The following is a 13,067-nucleotide window of genomic DNA, read 5'->3' on the forward strand; positions in this document are numbered from 1 at the left end:
GTTCAAAACCGACACACCGCGCAGTTTACGGGTCTTGTTGCGACAGCTGCGACGTTCGTGATCATGCTGGCTACAGCTGTGGGTGAAGTAAGTAGGTACCGTGATGGACACGCAGCACCATACCTTAAAAGACTAGTAATTGTGGATTTCAGCTGACAAAACATCACGCTTGTCGTTAAGCCGGCACGCGACGGCCGCATGTCGCAGCACGTGCAACATCGGCGCGCCTCTTTCATAAAATCCGTGAGAAGAAGTGTGTCGAGTTGGCCTGGCCAACACGCCCCGGGAGCATCGGCGCGGCACCATTCCACCGCCGTCCGGCCCCCTGTGCCACGGTCAGCCGGGTCGAGTCGGTTCTCCGAACCCGGCGCCCGAGGCGACAGTGCGTGTTACACACCTCCCGCCGAGCCGACGCCGCTAATGACGACCCAGTTCTGCTGGCCGCCCGTCCTCCGCCGGCGTTTTTGTGTGCGTCTCACTTTCTCTGTGACACGCCGCTGCCCCGCACATTTCGCGTTCCCGCGGAGGTGGCGCTCCGCCTGGGCAGCCCCGACCAGCCCCGCGTCCCCGCCCGCCGACACGGCGCCGGGTCAGGGTCACCCATACCAGGGATCGTATCCGGCGCCACATGCAAATTCTGCTCCGGATCCATCAGCGGCGAACGCCCGGAGATGGGGCGGCGCGCCGGGGCATCGGTCGGAATCCGTTAGATGTGTCATGCTCCGTGGTACGGTCGCCAGCCGCAGGGAAACGGCGTATCTTTCCGCTCGCGCAGCCGCCACACAACACACCGGTGAAAGGCAGCGTTCGGATAAACTATAATGTATTCTGCACCCATATAAAGCATCGGACAGCAGGAAACAGAGGCGCATCTCGGGTGGGGACAACCTGCGACCGAATAAATACATGGAATAAGTTACAGCGACGACCTATGCCGGCCCAAGTCAGGTTGTCATGCCGTCAGGTTCTGCACGACGACACCCCGGCCGCCCACCTCGACGCTGCGGACGCCGTAGCCGAGCTGAAACAGAGCGGAGCGTCGGTCAGACGGGGAGACGGAGCGGCCACTCCCGGCCGAGGCGGGCGTCGCAGGGAAACAGCGAACCCTCCGGTCGTGGCAGAGACCGATGCTCTCGTCCCCCGTCCCGTCAGTGTCGCAGCAGCGGGTCGGGGGCCGGGAGCACGGCACGTGTGCTCGGTGCATGCTCTGTGCATATCGCTGGAGCCCTTCGGCACAAACGACAGCGAATACGCCAACCCCCGCCCGGTACCGCCAAACTACGTACTGGCGCACCACCGGTACTCCAGTAGTTCCCATTAGCTCCCACTAGGCGTTCGCGCACAGTCTGCAGCACGACCGGGCCGTGCGGGATGTACGAGGATGGCCCCAGAAGCTGCCGCCAGCGGCGTCACTTCCGACCCGCCCGACACGGGAAGGGACAGGCGCACGCCGCCAGCGACGACCACGCCCCATGCTTCGAACACTTAAGCCCCGGGAGCGTCGTCAGCACGCCGCCTGGCGACGCGCGCCCACCCAGCCACTAAAGGATTGGTTTACGTTACAGACCGCCGGCGCAGACGACCTTCACTCCCCATCAGTGGACGCCTCCGAACCCACAGATGTGTCACGCAACGGCCCTGGCCTTCCTCTGCCGGGCAGGACGCATGACCGGGCACCAATGGAGCCAATTCAGCGCGTCGCCCGGAAATCGGCCATCAGATCAAAGCCGGGTGACGGAGCACGGGTACGAGGGCTACGGTGCGCCGCCTTTTTACTGAGCCGCTGATGACGCGGCCAAAACACTTCCGCCGCGGAGAGGCGAAAAACAGCCCGTGAGCGCGAACCAAAGCCGACCCCCACGCACCCCTTTGGCGACCTCCGCCGAGGCGGCACGGCCCTCACCTTCTCCAGATCCTCCTGTATCTGAACCTTCTTCTTGTCCGGCGTGTCGAGCGGCAGCATCACGATGGCGAAGCCGCCGCCGCCGGCGCCCGTCAGCTTGGCCGTCAGGCCGTGGCGGGCGGCCACCAGACAGATGGCGTCGAGCGCCGGGTGCGACACGCCCAGTGTGCTGAGCAGGCCCTGGTTCATCTGCACCAGCCGCTCCAGCGCCGGCTCGTCGCCGACGGTGAGCGCGTCGCGCGCCGACTCGGCCAGCGCGTCCATGGCGCACAGCACGGGCTCGATCACGCCGGCGAAGCGGTCGTCGGCGCGCCGCTCACGCACGCGCTGCACCAGGGCGCGCGTGTCGCGCGGCACGTGCGTGTCCACCAGGAGCACCTGCCGGGCGGACGGGGCACGGTTAGGGGTGGCCTGGGGGCGGTCAGGGACGGCCTGGGGCCAACGGCGGACGCCGAGGTGGGCACAGGGGGTGGGGGGGGGGGGGGGGGGGGGAGGCGGATCACAACGGCGCCATGAGCACAGTGCGTCACCAGCTATGGATGCGTTCGTTTCTGCATCTCGGAATAGACCGTCGAGTGGTGGACGATCCAGCGACAGTCTCCCGCCAAAAGCGGTGAGTTCGGGACGGTCAAGCCTTGTGTTCCGCGAAGACCGTCGAACGCGGCATGGGTCTTTACATCCAGCGGGTATTGAACAAGATGCAGAACAGCCTGTGCCTCCACATACAGGGTGTCAAGTGAGGAACGTTTGACTCTGTGCGGTACTGTGACGGGACGGGGGACGAGAGCACCGGTCCCAGCCAACAGCGGGGTATCTTAACTACCCTGTCGTCAGCTCGCGCAGCCGAAGCTCGGGCGCTGATAACGCCGTGACATGTCTACCGGATCTCGATAAGCTCTCGCGTCAGCAAGCAGAGGCGCACACAATACCCGAGCAGCTAATGAGCCAGTGGCGCGCTTCACTGATGCATATGTACACTGACATGCGTCTGGAGCCGGCACAGGGGTCGTCAGCCCACCGCGACGGAGCACGCCACGCCGGTGCCTCGGCCGCGCCGCTTGACGTGACACCGCGCCGAGCCGCGACGGCATGCTCGGCACCCGGGCTTACGTCACGCGGTGCGGTGTCGCCGGTCGCGCCTGCGCCCGCCCACGGACCGCTTGCCCTGCCCCGCCACAGTCACGTACGCCACCACCGGCGCCCCGCTGGCCGGGCAAGCCCCCGCAGCCGCCTGAATGGGCCCGCGCCGATTGTCTGCCGTCTGCAATCTAATCTGGCCAACGCGGCCTCTGACTTCGGAGGTCAGCAGGTCACCGACTCCAAGCACCACCCCACACGTGCAGGAGTCAGGAATGGGCCACCAAGGCGGTATTTTCGGCTAAGGCCACGGCTCACAGAGCCGACCAAAAAAGACTCACAAACCCAGTCCTCGAGGTTACAGCCAAAGCCATTCAAGTAAGTCTGCACGACTTAATCAGGCTGGGTGCGCATTTCGTTTTCGCAGCGCGATTTCGTACACACGTGCCCGACAACCGAGTATCGGACAGGTGCCCGTCAGTGACTGCGCCGTGGGGTCATTCGTTTGCCTAGATGATTGGAGTATGGCGGTGCGCGCATCTGTATCGTGTGTGCCTGATCCGGGCCAGTAGCCGAACGCCCGTGCAGCACTGTCAGGAGCGGCGCGAATTCAGGTTCTGTCAGCGTGGAGGGACTGGGTGCGGGGATACATCATTTCAAACGTTACCACCTGCGCGAGGCATGTGAGGGTCCCCCAATGACCTGGCTTTGCACGCATTTCCCGTGCATACGTTTGGCCCGGCGTGGGCGCGCCACTCGCACGACTCTCCAACCGAGTGCGAGCGTATGGTAGGGGGCGCGATCGCACCTCCGGAGCGCGCGCGCCCCACACCACGAGCATCTCCACCAACCTGAATCAGCTGAGTATCCTGCAGCGGCCGAATCTCGCTGGCACGGAAGGTCAGCGCGCCGCCGTGCGCGCAGATGGCGTTGTCGATGCCGCTGGCGTCGCCGTGGATGATCTGGTCGCTGGTGTACGCCCAGCCGGAGATGAGCTCGCGCGTGACGGCGTCCGGGCGCACCTCCTCGCCCGTGTGCAGCGTGAGCCGCTCGTGCGCCGACGGCGCCACCTGGTGGTAGCGGTAGAGCAGCGCCGTGACCAGGCTCACGCCGTACGCGGCCGAGCTGCCCAGGCCGGCGCCGGTCGGCAGCTCCGAGCGCACCTCCACGTGCACGCCCGGGAAGCTGGGGCACAGGCTGCAGTACAGGTAGAAGAAGGAGACGAGAGCCAGCGCGTGCTGCTGGCTCAGGTCGGGCACGTGGCGGTGCACGGCCTGCAGCAGGCGCTGCTTCAGTTCGCGGCTCGGCGAGGTAGGCACGCGCCAGTCGTTCTGCACCAGCTCGGCCATCCAGGCGCGTACCTGGGCGACGGGCCAGCTGCGCCGCAGGCCGATGTCGGGCAGATCCAGGCTGACCTCGCCGTCCGTCTGGTAGAGGTTCAGTTTGGTGCGCAGGCCCACCGACACGGCGATCGCCAGCCGTTTGTACACGACGGAGTGTTCGCCGAACAGGATGATCTTGCCCGGCGCCGAGACGTGCAGCACCGGCTTCCTGGCGTCCGCCATGGCACTGCTGCCGCTGCCGCTGCTGCTACCTACTGCTTCTCCTGCAGCTGCCGCTGCTGCTCCCACTGATCCGGCGTCAGTGTCTTCTGCGAGAACGCGTGGATCTCCTTCAGCTCTTCGCTCAGTAGTGAGTTGACGAGCCTGCGGGCGATCGGAGAGAGAAGCGTCGGGTGTGGAGTACGCACAGCTGTCGGCCGTGACTCACGCCGCCAGTCAGCCCACCACCGGGGAGTCCCACCTCCGCCTTGCACGGTCCGGGCACACCCACCCCTCACCACGGTCAGGGCCACATCACGTGACCGGCGGCGATCAGTCTGGGCTCGTTAGCGCGGGCGGCCCAAGGGACGGCGCGAGGCCCTGCAGCCGCCACACACGGCGGCGCGCCACGGTCCGCCGCCGCCCTGCGGCCCGGCATGCTAATGGCTTGCGTCAGATGTGAAAGTACCCGACCCAATGTCGGCACGTTCTCACCAATATCGACAGTTCGTCAGCTACCGTGGAGCCAGTGCGGCGGCGGCGGCCGGCGCTCTCCACCACCGGCCGCTCGCCGCCGGACCGCCACACCTCAGCGTCTCCGCCGGAGCCTACGCCACTCGGTGCACCCCTATCGCCGGCCCTGGCCGTGGCCGACTCAGCCGCAGACGCGCCCGGGCGGCGACGGCGGCGGCGGCGGCGGCGGCGGCGGCGGGACGGCCCGGCCCGATAGTGCAGCCTCACGCGGGCCCGGCGCCGGCGCCGGCGAGGCGGCAACGAAGGGGGACGGGGGAGGGAGTGGCTGATACGGCCCAGAGGGCGGGGCGATCAGCGCGACCCGTCGAACCGTGTACGCCGCCAGCCGAGCTCGAATAAACAGCGGCAGGGCTGTTGTTGGGATAGGTTCGAGGGACGGGCAGCGGCAGAGAGGAGCCGTTCGGCAGGACACACAGGCCTCCTATAAGGCATGCACGGTGCTGCATCTTAGCTGATCTCCCTCTCAAACGAATACATCTCGAATGCTCTCGAACAAACGAGCACGGCAGCCGCCAGCCACCGGGGGAGCCGGCAGCGTCACCACCGGGTGACGTGCCGCAGCGTTCACACCACCGGGTGAAGTGTTCACGCGGGGAGGTGAAGTGCCGCTCCACACCAGTGCGCGGAGACAGCAGCCACTGGCGACGCCGGTAAGCGTCGTTCCCAGGGCTAATTATAGCCCCGGGCCGTCAGACGGCGCACGGCCGCCGAAGGGAGAGGGAGAGGGAGAGGGAGAGGGAGAGGGAGAGAGAGAGAACGGCAACAGCGGCCGGCGCAAGGCCGGATGCGCCGGCTCGCCGCCGACTCACGCGGCAGATAGAAAGGGATGGGGCGGCCGGCCAATCCGGGTCACGCGCCGCCGCCGGCGAGAGAACATACGCAGTGGGCGCGCCTTAGGAGTCGACGATTGTTTAATTAGGGGAATGCATCATACCGCAGCGCTGCTTACCAGCCTGAGACAATCACAGTACACGGAGTGCGTACTCGGCAAAGGTTAGGTTGAGCCAAGACGTTCCCGCGCTTGACAGCGAATGGCGCGTCATGCGTGAGACGCGTTCTCACCGGCAGCACCTGACAGATAGCCATGCAGAGCGCAGTGGCTGCAGCCAGGAGCCTTACACAAGGATCGTCATGGACAAGACGGTCCCGTCGACCGGGTCCGATCCTCCCATCCCTCCCCAAAACGCCGCCCCCAAGGCACAGACTGTACGGTCAGCCGGCGGCGGCCGCGCGCCAGCCCCGCCGTGGTCAGGGCGGGAGGACCGGCTGCCCGCAGCCGTCCCGCAGCCGGCGGCGGCGGCCCGGTCGCCGCGGTCGGCGACGCCACTTTCTCTGGCGATGACCGCGCCAGTCCACACTCCGACGCCGTCCAGAGCTGGACGGGCGACACGCGCCGCCGATGTCGACAGACCGGGCACGGCCAGCAGAGACGGTCCCCTCTGACCACGGACGCCCCCCACCTACGACAGCCCGTACGTCCCCTACGGTGATCCCCACGGCCGACGAGCGCGATTCTCACGCAACTGACCACGGTGCGCAGCGCCGCTCCACCGCGGCGAGGCCGCAAACGGCGGCGCTTCAAACCGCCGACAAGCTGCTTCGACCTGTCAGCCGCGCACCGTTACCATTACGTCATGGCGCCAGGCAACCGAGTGCGCCCGCTCGATTGACAGCTCATCGCTAACGTGATGTCACCAGCTGCAACCTCCGCCTCCTCCGGGGACTGTCTGGCCGGGGCCCAGCGGCCGTCGTCCATTAACATTCGCTGCGAGCACGGCTGGTGCGATCAAAGTCGCCGCCGCCGCCCCGCTGCCGCCCTGTACGCCGGCGCCCCGGGACCGCCCGGCCCGGGGGCGACGGCACCGCCCGGCGCCGGCGGCCACGGTCGTCCGTGACCACCGCCGGCACCGGGCCGCGGTATCGACGTGCTACGCCCCCTCCCCATGACAACGACCCAGCGGCTGACGCGTCGGACACCGGCGCCGGGCCGGCGGCGCAACACAAAAAGCAACGGCAAAACGAGACGTCGCAACACGGATGGACGGACGGACGGCTTGAGACGCGCCGGCGAGACGCCGACAGCGAGTGAATGACGCAATGACAGATCGCCTCCGTCGAGCGTACAGCAGACGCGAGAGGAGCCGGCGCGCCGCGTCTCGTGCGCCGTCGTTGGTGCGGTCGCGACGCCAGTTCCGGTCCGGACGTCCGGCGGTGTCGGCACGCTATCTGCGGAGCCGGCGGCCTCAGGAGCCCGGCGCCGGCACCGACACGTCCGCAAACCCGGAACCGGGCGCGGCGCGCCGGCTGGAGGGACGAAATCGTCCGGAGGACACGGTCCGTGCTCACGGGGCGCGCCGCACGGCACGTCGGCAGCGGCGGGCCGCGGGCGGAGGCCGCTCTCAGGCGGTGTACGGCGGCTGCCCAGTCGAAGACACGCTTGTCATTGGCAAACTGTCCCGAGTTAGTTACCAGTGACGTCGCACGCGAGCACGACTGCACGCCTCAGGTGTGGGACCGCTGAGATGCGCATTCCTGTGACACCGCGGCAGCACCGCGTCGGGAGGGCGTCAGTCAGTGGGACGGAGTCGGGCCGACCGCGCGGCTGGGGACAGCAGCCACCGGGCGCCCAGGCGGCCGGCCTCATGCCCGCCGGTCCCGACGGGTCACGACCCCGGTCTGGGACGGCTTGGTACACCGCACAGCGAGCTCGGCCCCGGCCCGGCGCGCTGACGACCGGGCCGCGCGAGCCCGCCCCGGAATGCTGCCGCTGACCTTGAGCGCAGCCGGCGCCGGGGTAAACACCTGCAGTCGCGCGCGGAGCATATCGCCGGGCGACATCACACGTCCATCGAGTCCTCTGGGACAATATCGGATGCCAATGGCCTCCACCCACCGTGCAAACTTCAACCCGGATCAAAGTCGCGTTATCGCCTCATTCAAACGACAGCGCAGCCTACAAGGCATGAGCGGCCAGAGCGCTTGCCAGCGTCGGCCAGCGTTGTGGGGCCCGGAGACGGCGCCACCCCGCCCGCGCCAGCCGCACCGCCACTCAGCCGGGCACGGCTCTCACCTGTGGCGCGCCAGCAGTGGCTTGCCCTCAAACTGCTTGGAGACGACCACCACGGAGAACTTGCCGCCGCAGCCGTCCGACTCGTCGAGCACTTCCTGGAACGGGGCGAGGAGCGGTCAGCGGCGCGGCGGCCGGCGGGCGCACGCAGTCGATACTGGAGCGGCCGGAATACTGGCCTGGCCCGGACCACCGACGGCGAGCGGCAGGATAGGCGCCGCGGCGGGCACGGGCCGTCGGCCGTGGGGCGGGCGTCAGGGCTGAGCTCAGAGACGTGCGGCGCGTCGCACCTGACTCACCCAGCCCTGTTCACAATTCTGCCACCGTGCCACCTCCCCCAGCAGTGATTACTCCGTCTCCCGCAAACACCGGCGCGGACGCCGCGCGTAAACAGACGCGCTCAAAGCCAAGCCTCGTCCGCCCTGCCGAGTCAGCAGGGGCGGCGGCGGTGGCGGCGGCCCAAAGCCGCCCGGTCGGACCCGAACGGGTGCAGCCCGACCGCGTCGGCCGGTGCCGCAGCTGGGCGCGGGCTGCCGGGCGCCGCGGCCGGCCGGGGCCGTTAGTCCTCTCTGGGCCACCCGCTCCGCCGCCGCAGCGCCGGCACACCCGAACGGGCCACGGCACTCCCTGGCGGGCGGCGCCCCGGCGTTCCGTCCGCACCTGAGACCTTCGCACACGAGGTCCGAGGGCGTCCTCGTCCCGATGCATGCCGGTACAAACACACGCGCACACGCGCGCAGTGGCTTCTGCGGCTTAACGCACATCACGCTCGACAGAGCCGCCGCCTGCGCGCGGCCGACGGCAGCCGGCGAGGACGAGTCGGCAGCCCGCGGAGAGCCCCCGGCCGGCCGGCGGCCATTTCACGGGAGGCGGCGGCGTGACCTTGACCGCGCAAGCGCCGGACGCGGTCCGATACGTCCGGTGACGGAGCTCGTCTCGACAGTGCCGCCGGGCGATGACCGCCAGCGAGAAGGACGGGGTGACGGCGACGCGTCCGCTCTCAGCAGCCTCACCGTGCGCAGGCAAGTATAACTGAGTGCTGCCGAGACATCCGACACGGCAGCCATGCACCGAACAAAGATGATGTAATTTTTGTGGAATGTGTGAGCAATGCGTGCATAATGAGCCAAGGCGATCAGGACAACCCACGACGTATCGTGCTCTGCGAGCCGGATCAGCCGTTCGTCACGGCCGCCAGCTATCTACACACGACGCCGGCGCGTCCCGCTATTTCAGAATAAGTAACAACAGCCGCGGCTTGGACCGTGGCCGCCTTTCTCAGCGCGTTCCGTTTACACGGCGTCCACCTGGTCCCACGGCTAGTTTCTCTGAACGCCGACGCCGCCTGGTCCTGGGGAGCGAGTCACTTCCCACCAGCCGCCGCTCTCCCCCGCACCCACCTGTCACCGGTCGGCCGCCGTCCGCACGCTCTGCTCGCTCTGCCCGTCACCACTCTGTCTCCCGCGTGCCGCCGCTCGCGCCCGCCGCTCGAGTACTGCCGGCCCAATGCGCGGCCGCCGCCGCCGCTGGCCGATATAGCGTGGCGGCGCGGGGGGCGGGACTTCACAGAGGGAGCGTGCGGCTGACGCATGCCGCTGGAAGTCCCGGCGGCGGGACACCAGCGGGGACGCGGCGGCCGCCCGAGGCGCGGATAGCACCCGCCAACAACAGGGCCAGGGCCGGCCGCGATCGGTGACGCATCGCGGGGATCCCCAGCCCCGGAGCCGGTCCCCATCATGGCATGCAGATGCATGCCGCATGTAACAAAATGCACTTCACACGCCCAATGAGCTGTAAGTTTTAAGTCCCTAAAAATGCATTCACGCACGGAACACTACTAATGAATGGTGTGATTAACACCTCTGTTATCACAACCTGGTAAAATTAGCATCACCTGGCGCCAGGAATGTCTATTTGCATTTTCCTCTGATGGAATGCCCCCGATTGTCCCATGACCAATGCCCCCCTATGTCCCATGGTCCACAATGTTGATTTCGCTCCCCCCCCCCCCGTCCACCATGCTGCTTTGGGTCTTTCCACTCTCTGTGCTAGAGTGTAGGAAAAATGACCACAGAGTTGGATATCACACAAAGCTTACCCTAGCTGGATATCAGTTGATAACCAATGCTGCTAAAATAAATGGCTATTCGGTATATGATCCGAAATTTTTAAAAAGGCCATCCGCCAAAACCAAAGGGCAAAAGTCATTGGGATACACATCTGGGGAGAGATGAGCTTGTCGGGCCCCAGGCTCGAACCCCGACAAACTTCTACCTGCCGCCGTTCATCCCATCCCATCCCATCGCGCCATTGGAGCTTTATGACGCCTTCAAGTACTGAGGCGTCTAGGCTGAGGCCCAGCGCTCTGACAACCCCAGCCTCTCACCCTGGCAGGAAGGGCGGGCACCGCGGGGAATCGAACTCTCCGAATCAAACTTCCGGTCTCCCAGACGCACAGCCCAACCAATACACTTCTGGTACCGCACGGTCGTGTCACCACTCAGGCCTTCTCTGTCATATATAGCACGGTCAACTGGCTTGTTTTTCGTACTTCTTCCCAGCTGATGGCTCCAGGCAATACGCGCCGTGCAATATCACTGGGGAACCACCAACGATGAGCTCTCTCGGCCGCCCAAAAGCTGACGGTGCCGACTGGTTTGCACCGGATCAAGCCCGGAAAATCCTCAGTACAAATCAGTATTGATAACATCAATCAACCTGCTGCCAACCAGCTGGCTTAGGCCATTGATGGCCAGCGTCTCAGCATGCTCTACGATTTGACCAGCTTACTTCATCCCCTAACGCGGCGTATAAGCCGAGCCAAGCCTTGATTTGTGCCACTTGAATGCTGCTGTATTAACGGCCCGTCAGTCGTGATGTTTCGCAACCACTACTTTTCGTGAACTCCTAGCATAATACTTTGTTTGCATAATTTGTTAATCATTACTTCTGACCGCAGTAATTTACGATGCTAATTTTATCATCTTGCACTTGCCGCTTTCGTTGCTTCCTTAGTTTCATTTGCAAAAGTTCCAGCGGGGAGCTCTTTCTGGCCAGGCTATCTGGCCAAATTCCTACAAGCATTAAACCACGCCCGGATTCGAAGTTCCCCAAAATGCGAACGGATAGGGTGGCAGGAACGATGAGACACCCTGCGGATTCCGAACCAAGAATGATAGAGCTTCTCGGAAAGCAAAACAGTGGGTTGTCATGAACGAAATCTCGCAATTGGTTATACGTCTGATTCTACTGTCAATAACTGACCGCACTTATACCGGGTCAACATTCCATAATCCCTGAACGCATCGTACTTTTTCAGTTTTACATGCGAATATATACAAAACCACACAACGTAGCAACATGAAAAATACACACGCGTGTTCGTTAGTTAATTTTGAGCATAAAATGTGGTTAATGTGTTCCGTGCGTGTATAAGAGTTGAGGGCTACGTTAATTCACGCAGCACCACTCTGTAACCGTGTCACCTCACCACCCGCGATCGGCGGAGTGGTCAGCTACCGCCCACTCTCAGCGCCGGCAGCGGAGGTCGTGCAGCGCCCCTCAACAGACGTCGCTGCCCAAAAGCCAGAAACACTAGGGCGCATCAACCCACATACCAAGACGAGGACAAATTGCACGGTTCTATGCGCCGCCTTGGACAGGGGAGGGTATTGCTGACCACCAGCCCATGCGTGATGAATATGTAGGAACGAACAAAATCAGAAGCAAGGAATCATTGAGGACCATAAAAACGCTAGTGCAAACAACTTGCATCCACTCTGAAGTCCCGACCAATACTAAATATCAATAACCGTCGCACTTGTTAATACATCTACATCCACTTCCCGCTACCCACGCCACCAAAAAATCAAGCAAAACTTGGGCACTCCAGTCTGACCGGAATGACTTGGTTTGTAACATAATGCACCTATGCACTATCAAATCTGACTCTGCCTTAGAACATAACCAGCATCGATGCACATAATGTACCTACGCACTATCAAATCTTACTCGGCCTTAGAACACAACCAGCATCGATGCACATAATGTACCTATGCACTATCAAATCTGACTCGGCCTTAGAACACAACTAGCAGCGATGCACATAATGTACCTATGCACTACCAAATCAGACCCGGCCTTAGAAACACAACCAGCAGCGATGCAAGTTCTCTTTTCACTACCCACGTCGGGTCGAACCAGTCTAAAATGGCTGAAGTAGAGACATGTAATTGTTGAATATGGCTCCGAGCCAGCGAGCCCTTCGTTAAATTCAAGATCTAGTCAGAGCAACATCACAGGCACTTTCAACCTCCCTACAGTTGTGCTGAGACGCATTTGAAAGAGTGATGCAGCTAAGTTTAACCGAAATTGGCTTCTTAGTCATGTCTTAGTTATCTGTAACTTCAGCCTAGCAGATATTTCGAGCCAATGGGATGGACGTTTATTTCGGAGTTAGCATATGCCTTATCGACCGACAGACAGATCGAAAAAAGAGTGCTATCAACAAAACAGCTTTATGCGTGTGAAAGGTTCATTGTAATCACATTTTTGAAAGGAACGTCTTGCCCGAATTCCTCGCGAGGCTCGTTTTTATACCGGGACTAAACCGAACCGAACCGAACCGATTGAATTCACGTAGGACTGACCAAAGTACGGGTCTGCTCAGAACATGATGCATCGCGTCGGTGAAGTCCTTCTTTTTGCTGAGGACCGCAGTAGGACACTACTATTCGTGATGGGATCAGCAACTGCACTAAAAACACATCTTTGCCTGATATCACGTACCTACCGGGCCCCGCCTGGATTTATGAGTATCCACCTGGAGCCGAGCAGGTTTGGTTGCCACCGGCTTCATCCCTCGTCCTGATTTGTCGCTTTTCATGACGCGTACTGTTGGGGGGGGGGGGGGGGCGATGCAGCCCCTGCCATTTCCAAGCTAAGG

General features: G+C 63.4%; 1 protein-coding gene across 1 annotated transcript; it reads right to left on the bottom strand.

Moving 5' to 3' along the window:
• Positions 1 to 806: 806 nt before the first annotated feature.
• Mvk (Mevalonate kinase) lies at positions 807 to 9,622 on the bottom strand. The gene is made up of 5 exons (XM_037234428.1): positions 9,523 to 9,622; positions 8,126 to 8,220; positions 3,832 to 4,686; positions 1,904 to 2,281; positions 807 to 1,021 (listed from the first exon to the last, which is right to left on the bottom strand). Exons 3-5 carry the CDS (start codon positions 4,543 to 4,545, stop codon positions 953 to 955), a joined length of 1,161 nt encoding a protein of 386 aa, XP_037090323.1. The 5' UTR covers positions 4,546 to 4,686; positions 8,126 to 8,220; positions 9,523 to 9,622; the 3' UTR covers positions 807 to 952.
• Positions 9,623 to 13,067: the final 3,445 nt, after the last annotated feature.

The sequence above is a fragment of the Pollicipes pollicipes genome, unplaced genomic scaffold (assembly GCF_011947565.3).
Source record: "Pollicipes pollicipes isolate AB1234 unplaced genomic scaffold, Ppol_2.1 Scaffold_7231;HRSCAF=8579_pilon_pilon_pilon, whole genome shotgun sequence".
NCBI classification, from domain to species: Eukaryota; Metazoa; Arthropoda; class Thecostraca; order Pollicipedomorpha; family Pollicipedidae; genus Pollicipes; species Pollicipes pollicipes.

Excerpts from the sequence above, each read along its gene's own strand:
- Mvk (XM_037234428.1), bottom strand. The coding sequence starts at position 4,545 with ATGGCGGACGCCAGGAAGCCGGTGCTGCACGTCTCGGCGCCGGGCAAG. Across the intron at positions 2,282-3,831 it reads AGGATACTCAGCTGATTCAG|GTGCTCCTGGTGGACACGCA; the intron begins GTTGGTGGAGAT and ends TCCGCCCGGCAG. Across the intron at positions 1,022-1,903 it reads TACAGGAGGATCTGGAGAAG|CTCGGCTACGGCGTCCGCAG; the intron begins GTGAGGGCCGTG and ends GCTCTGTTTCAG.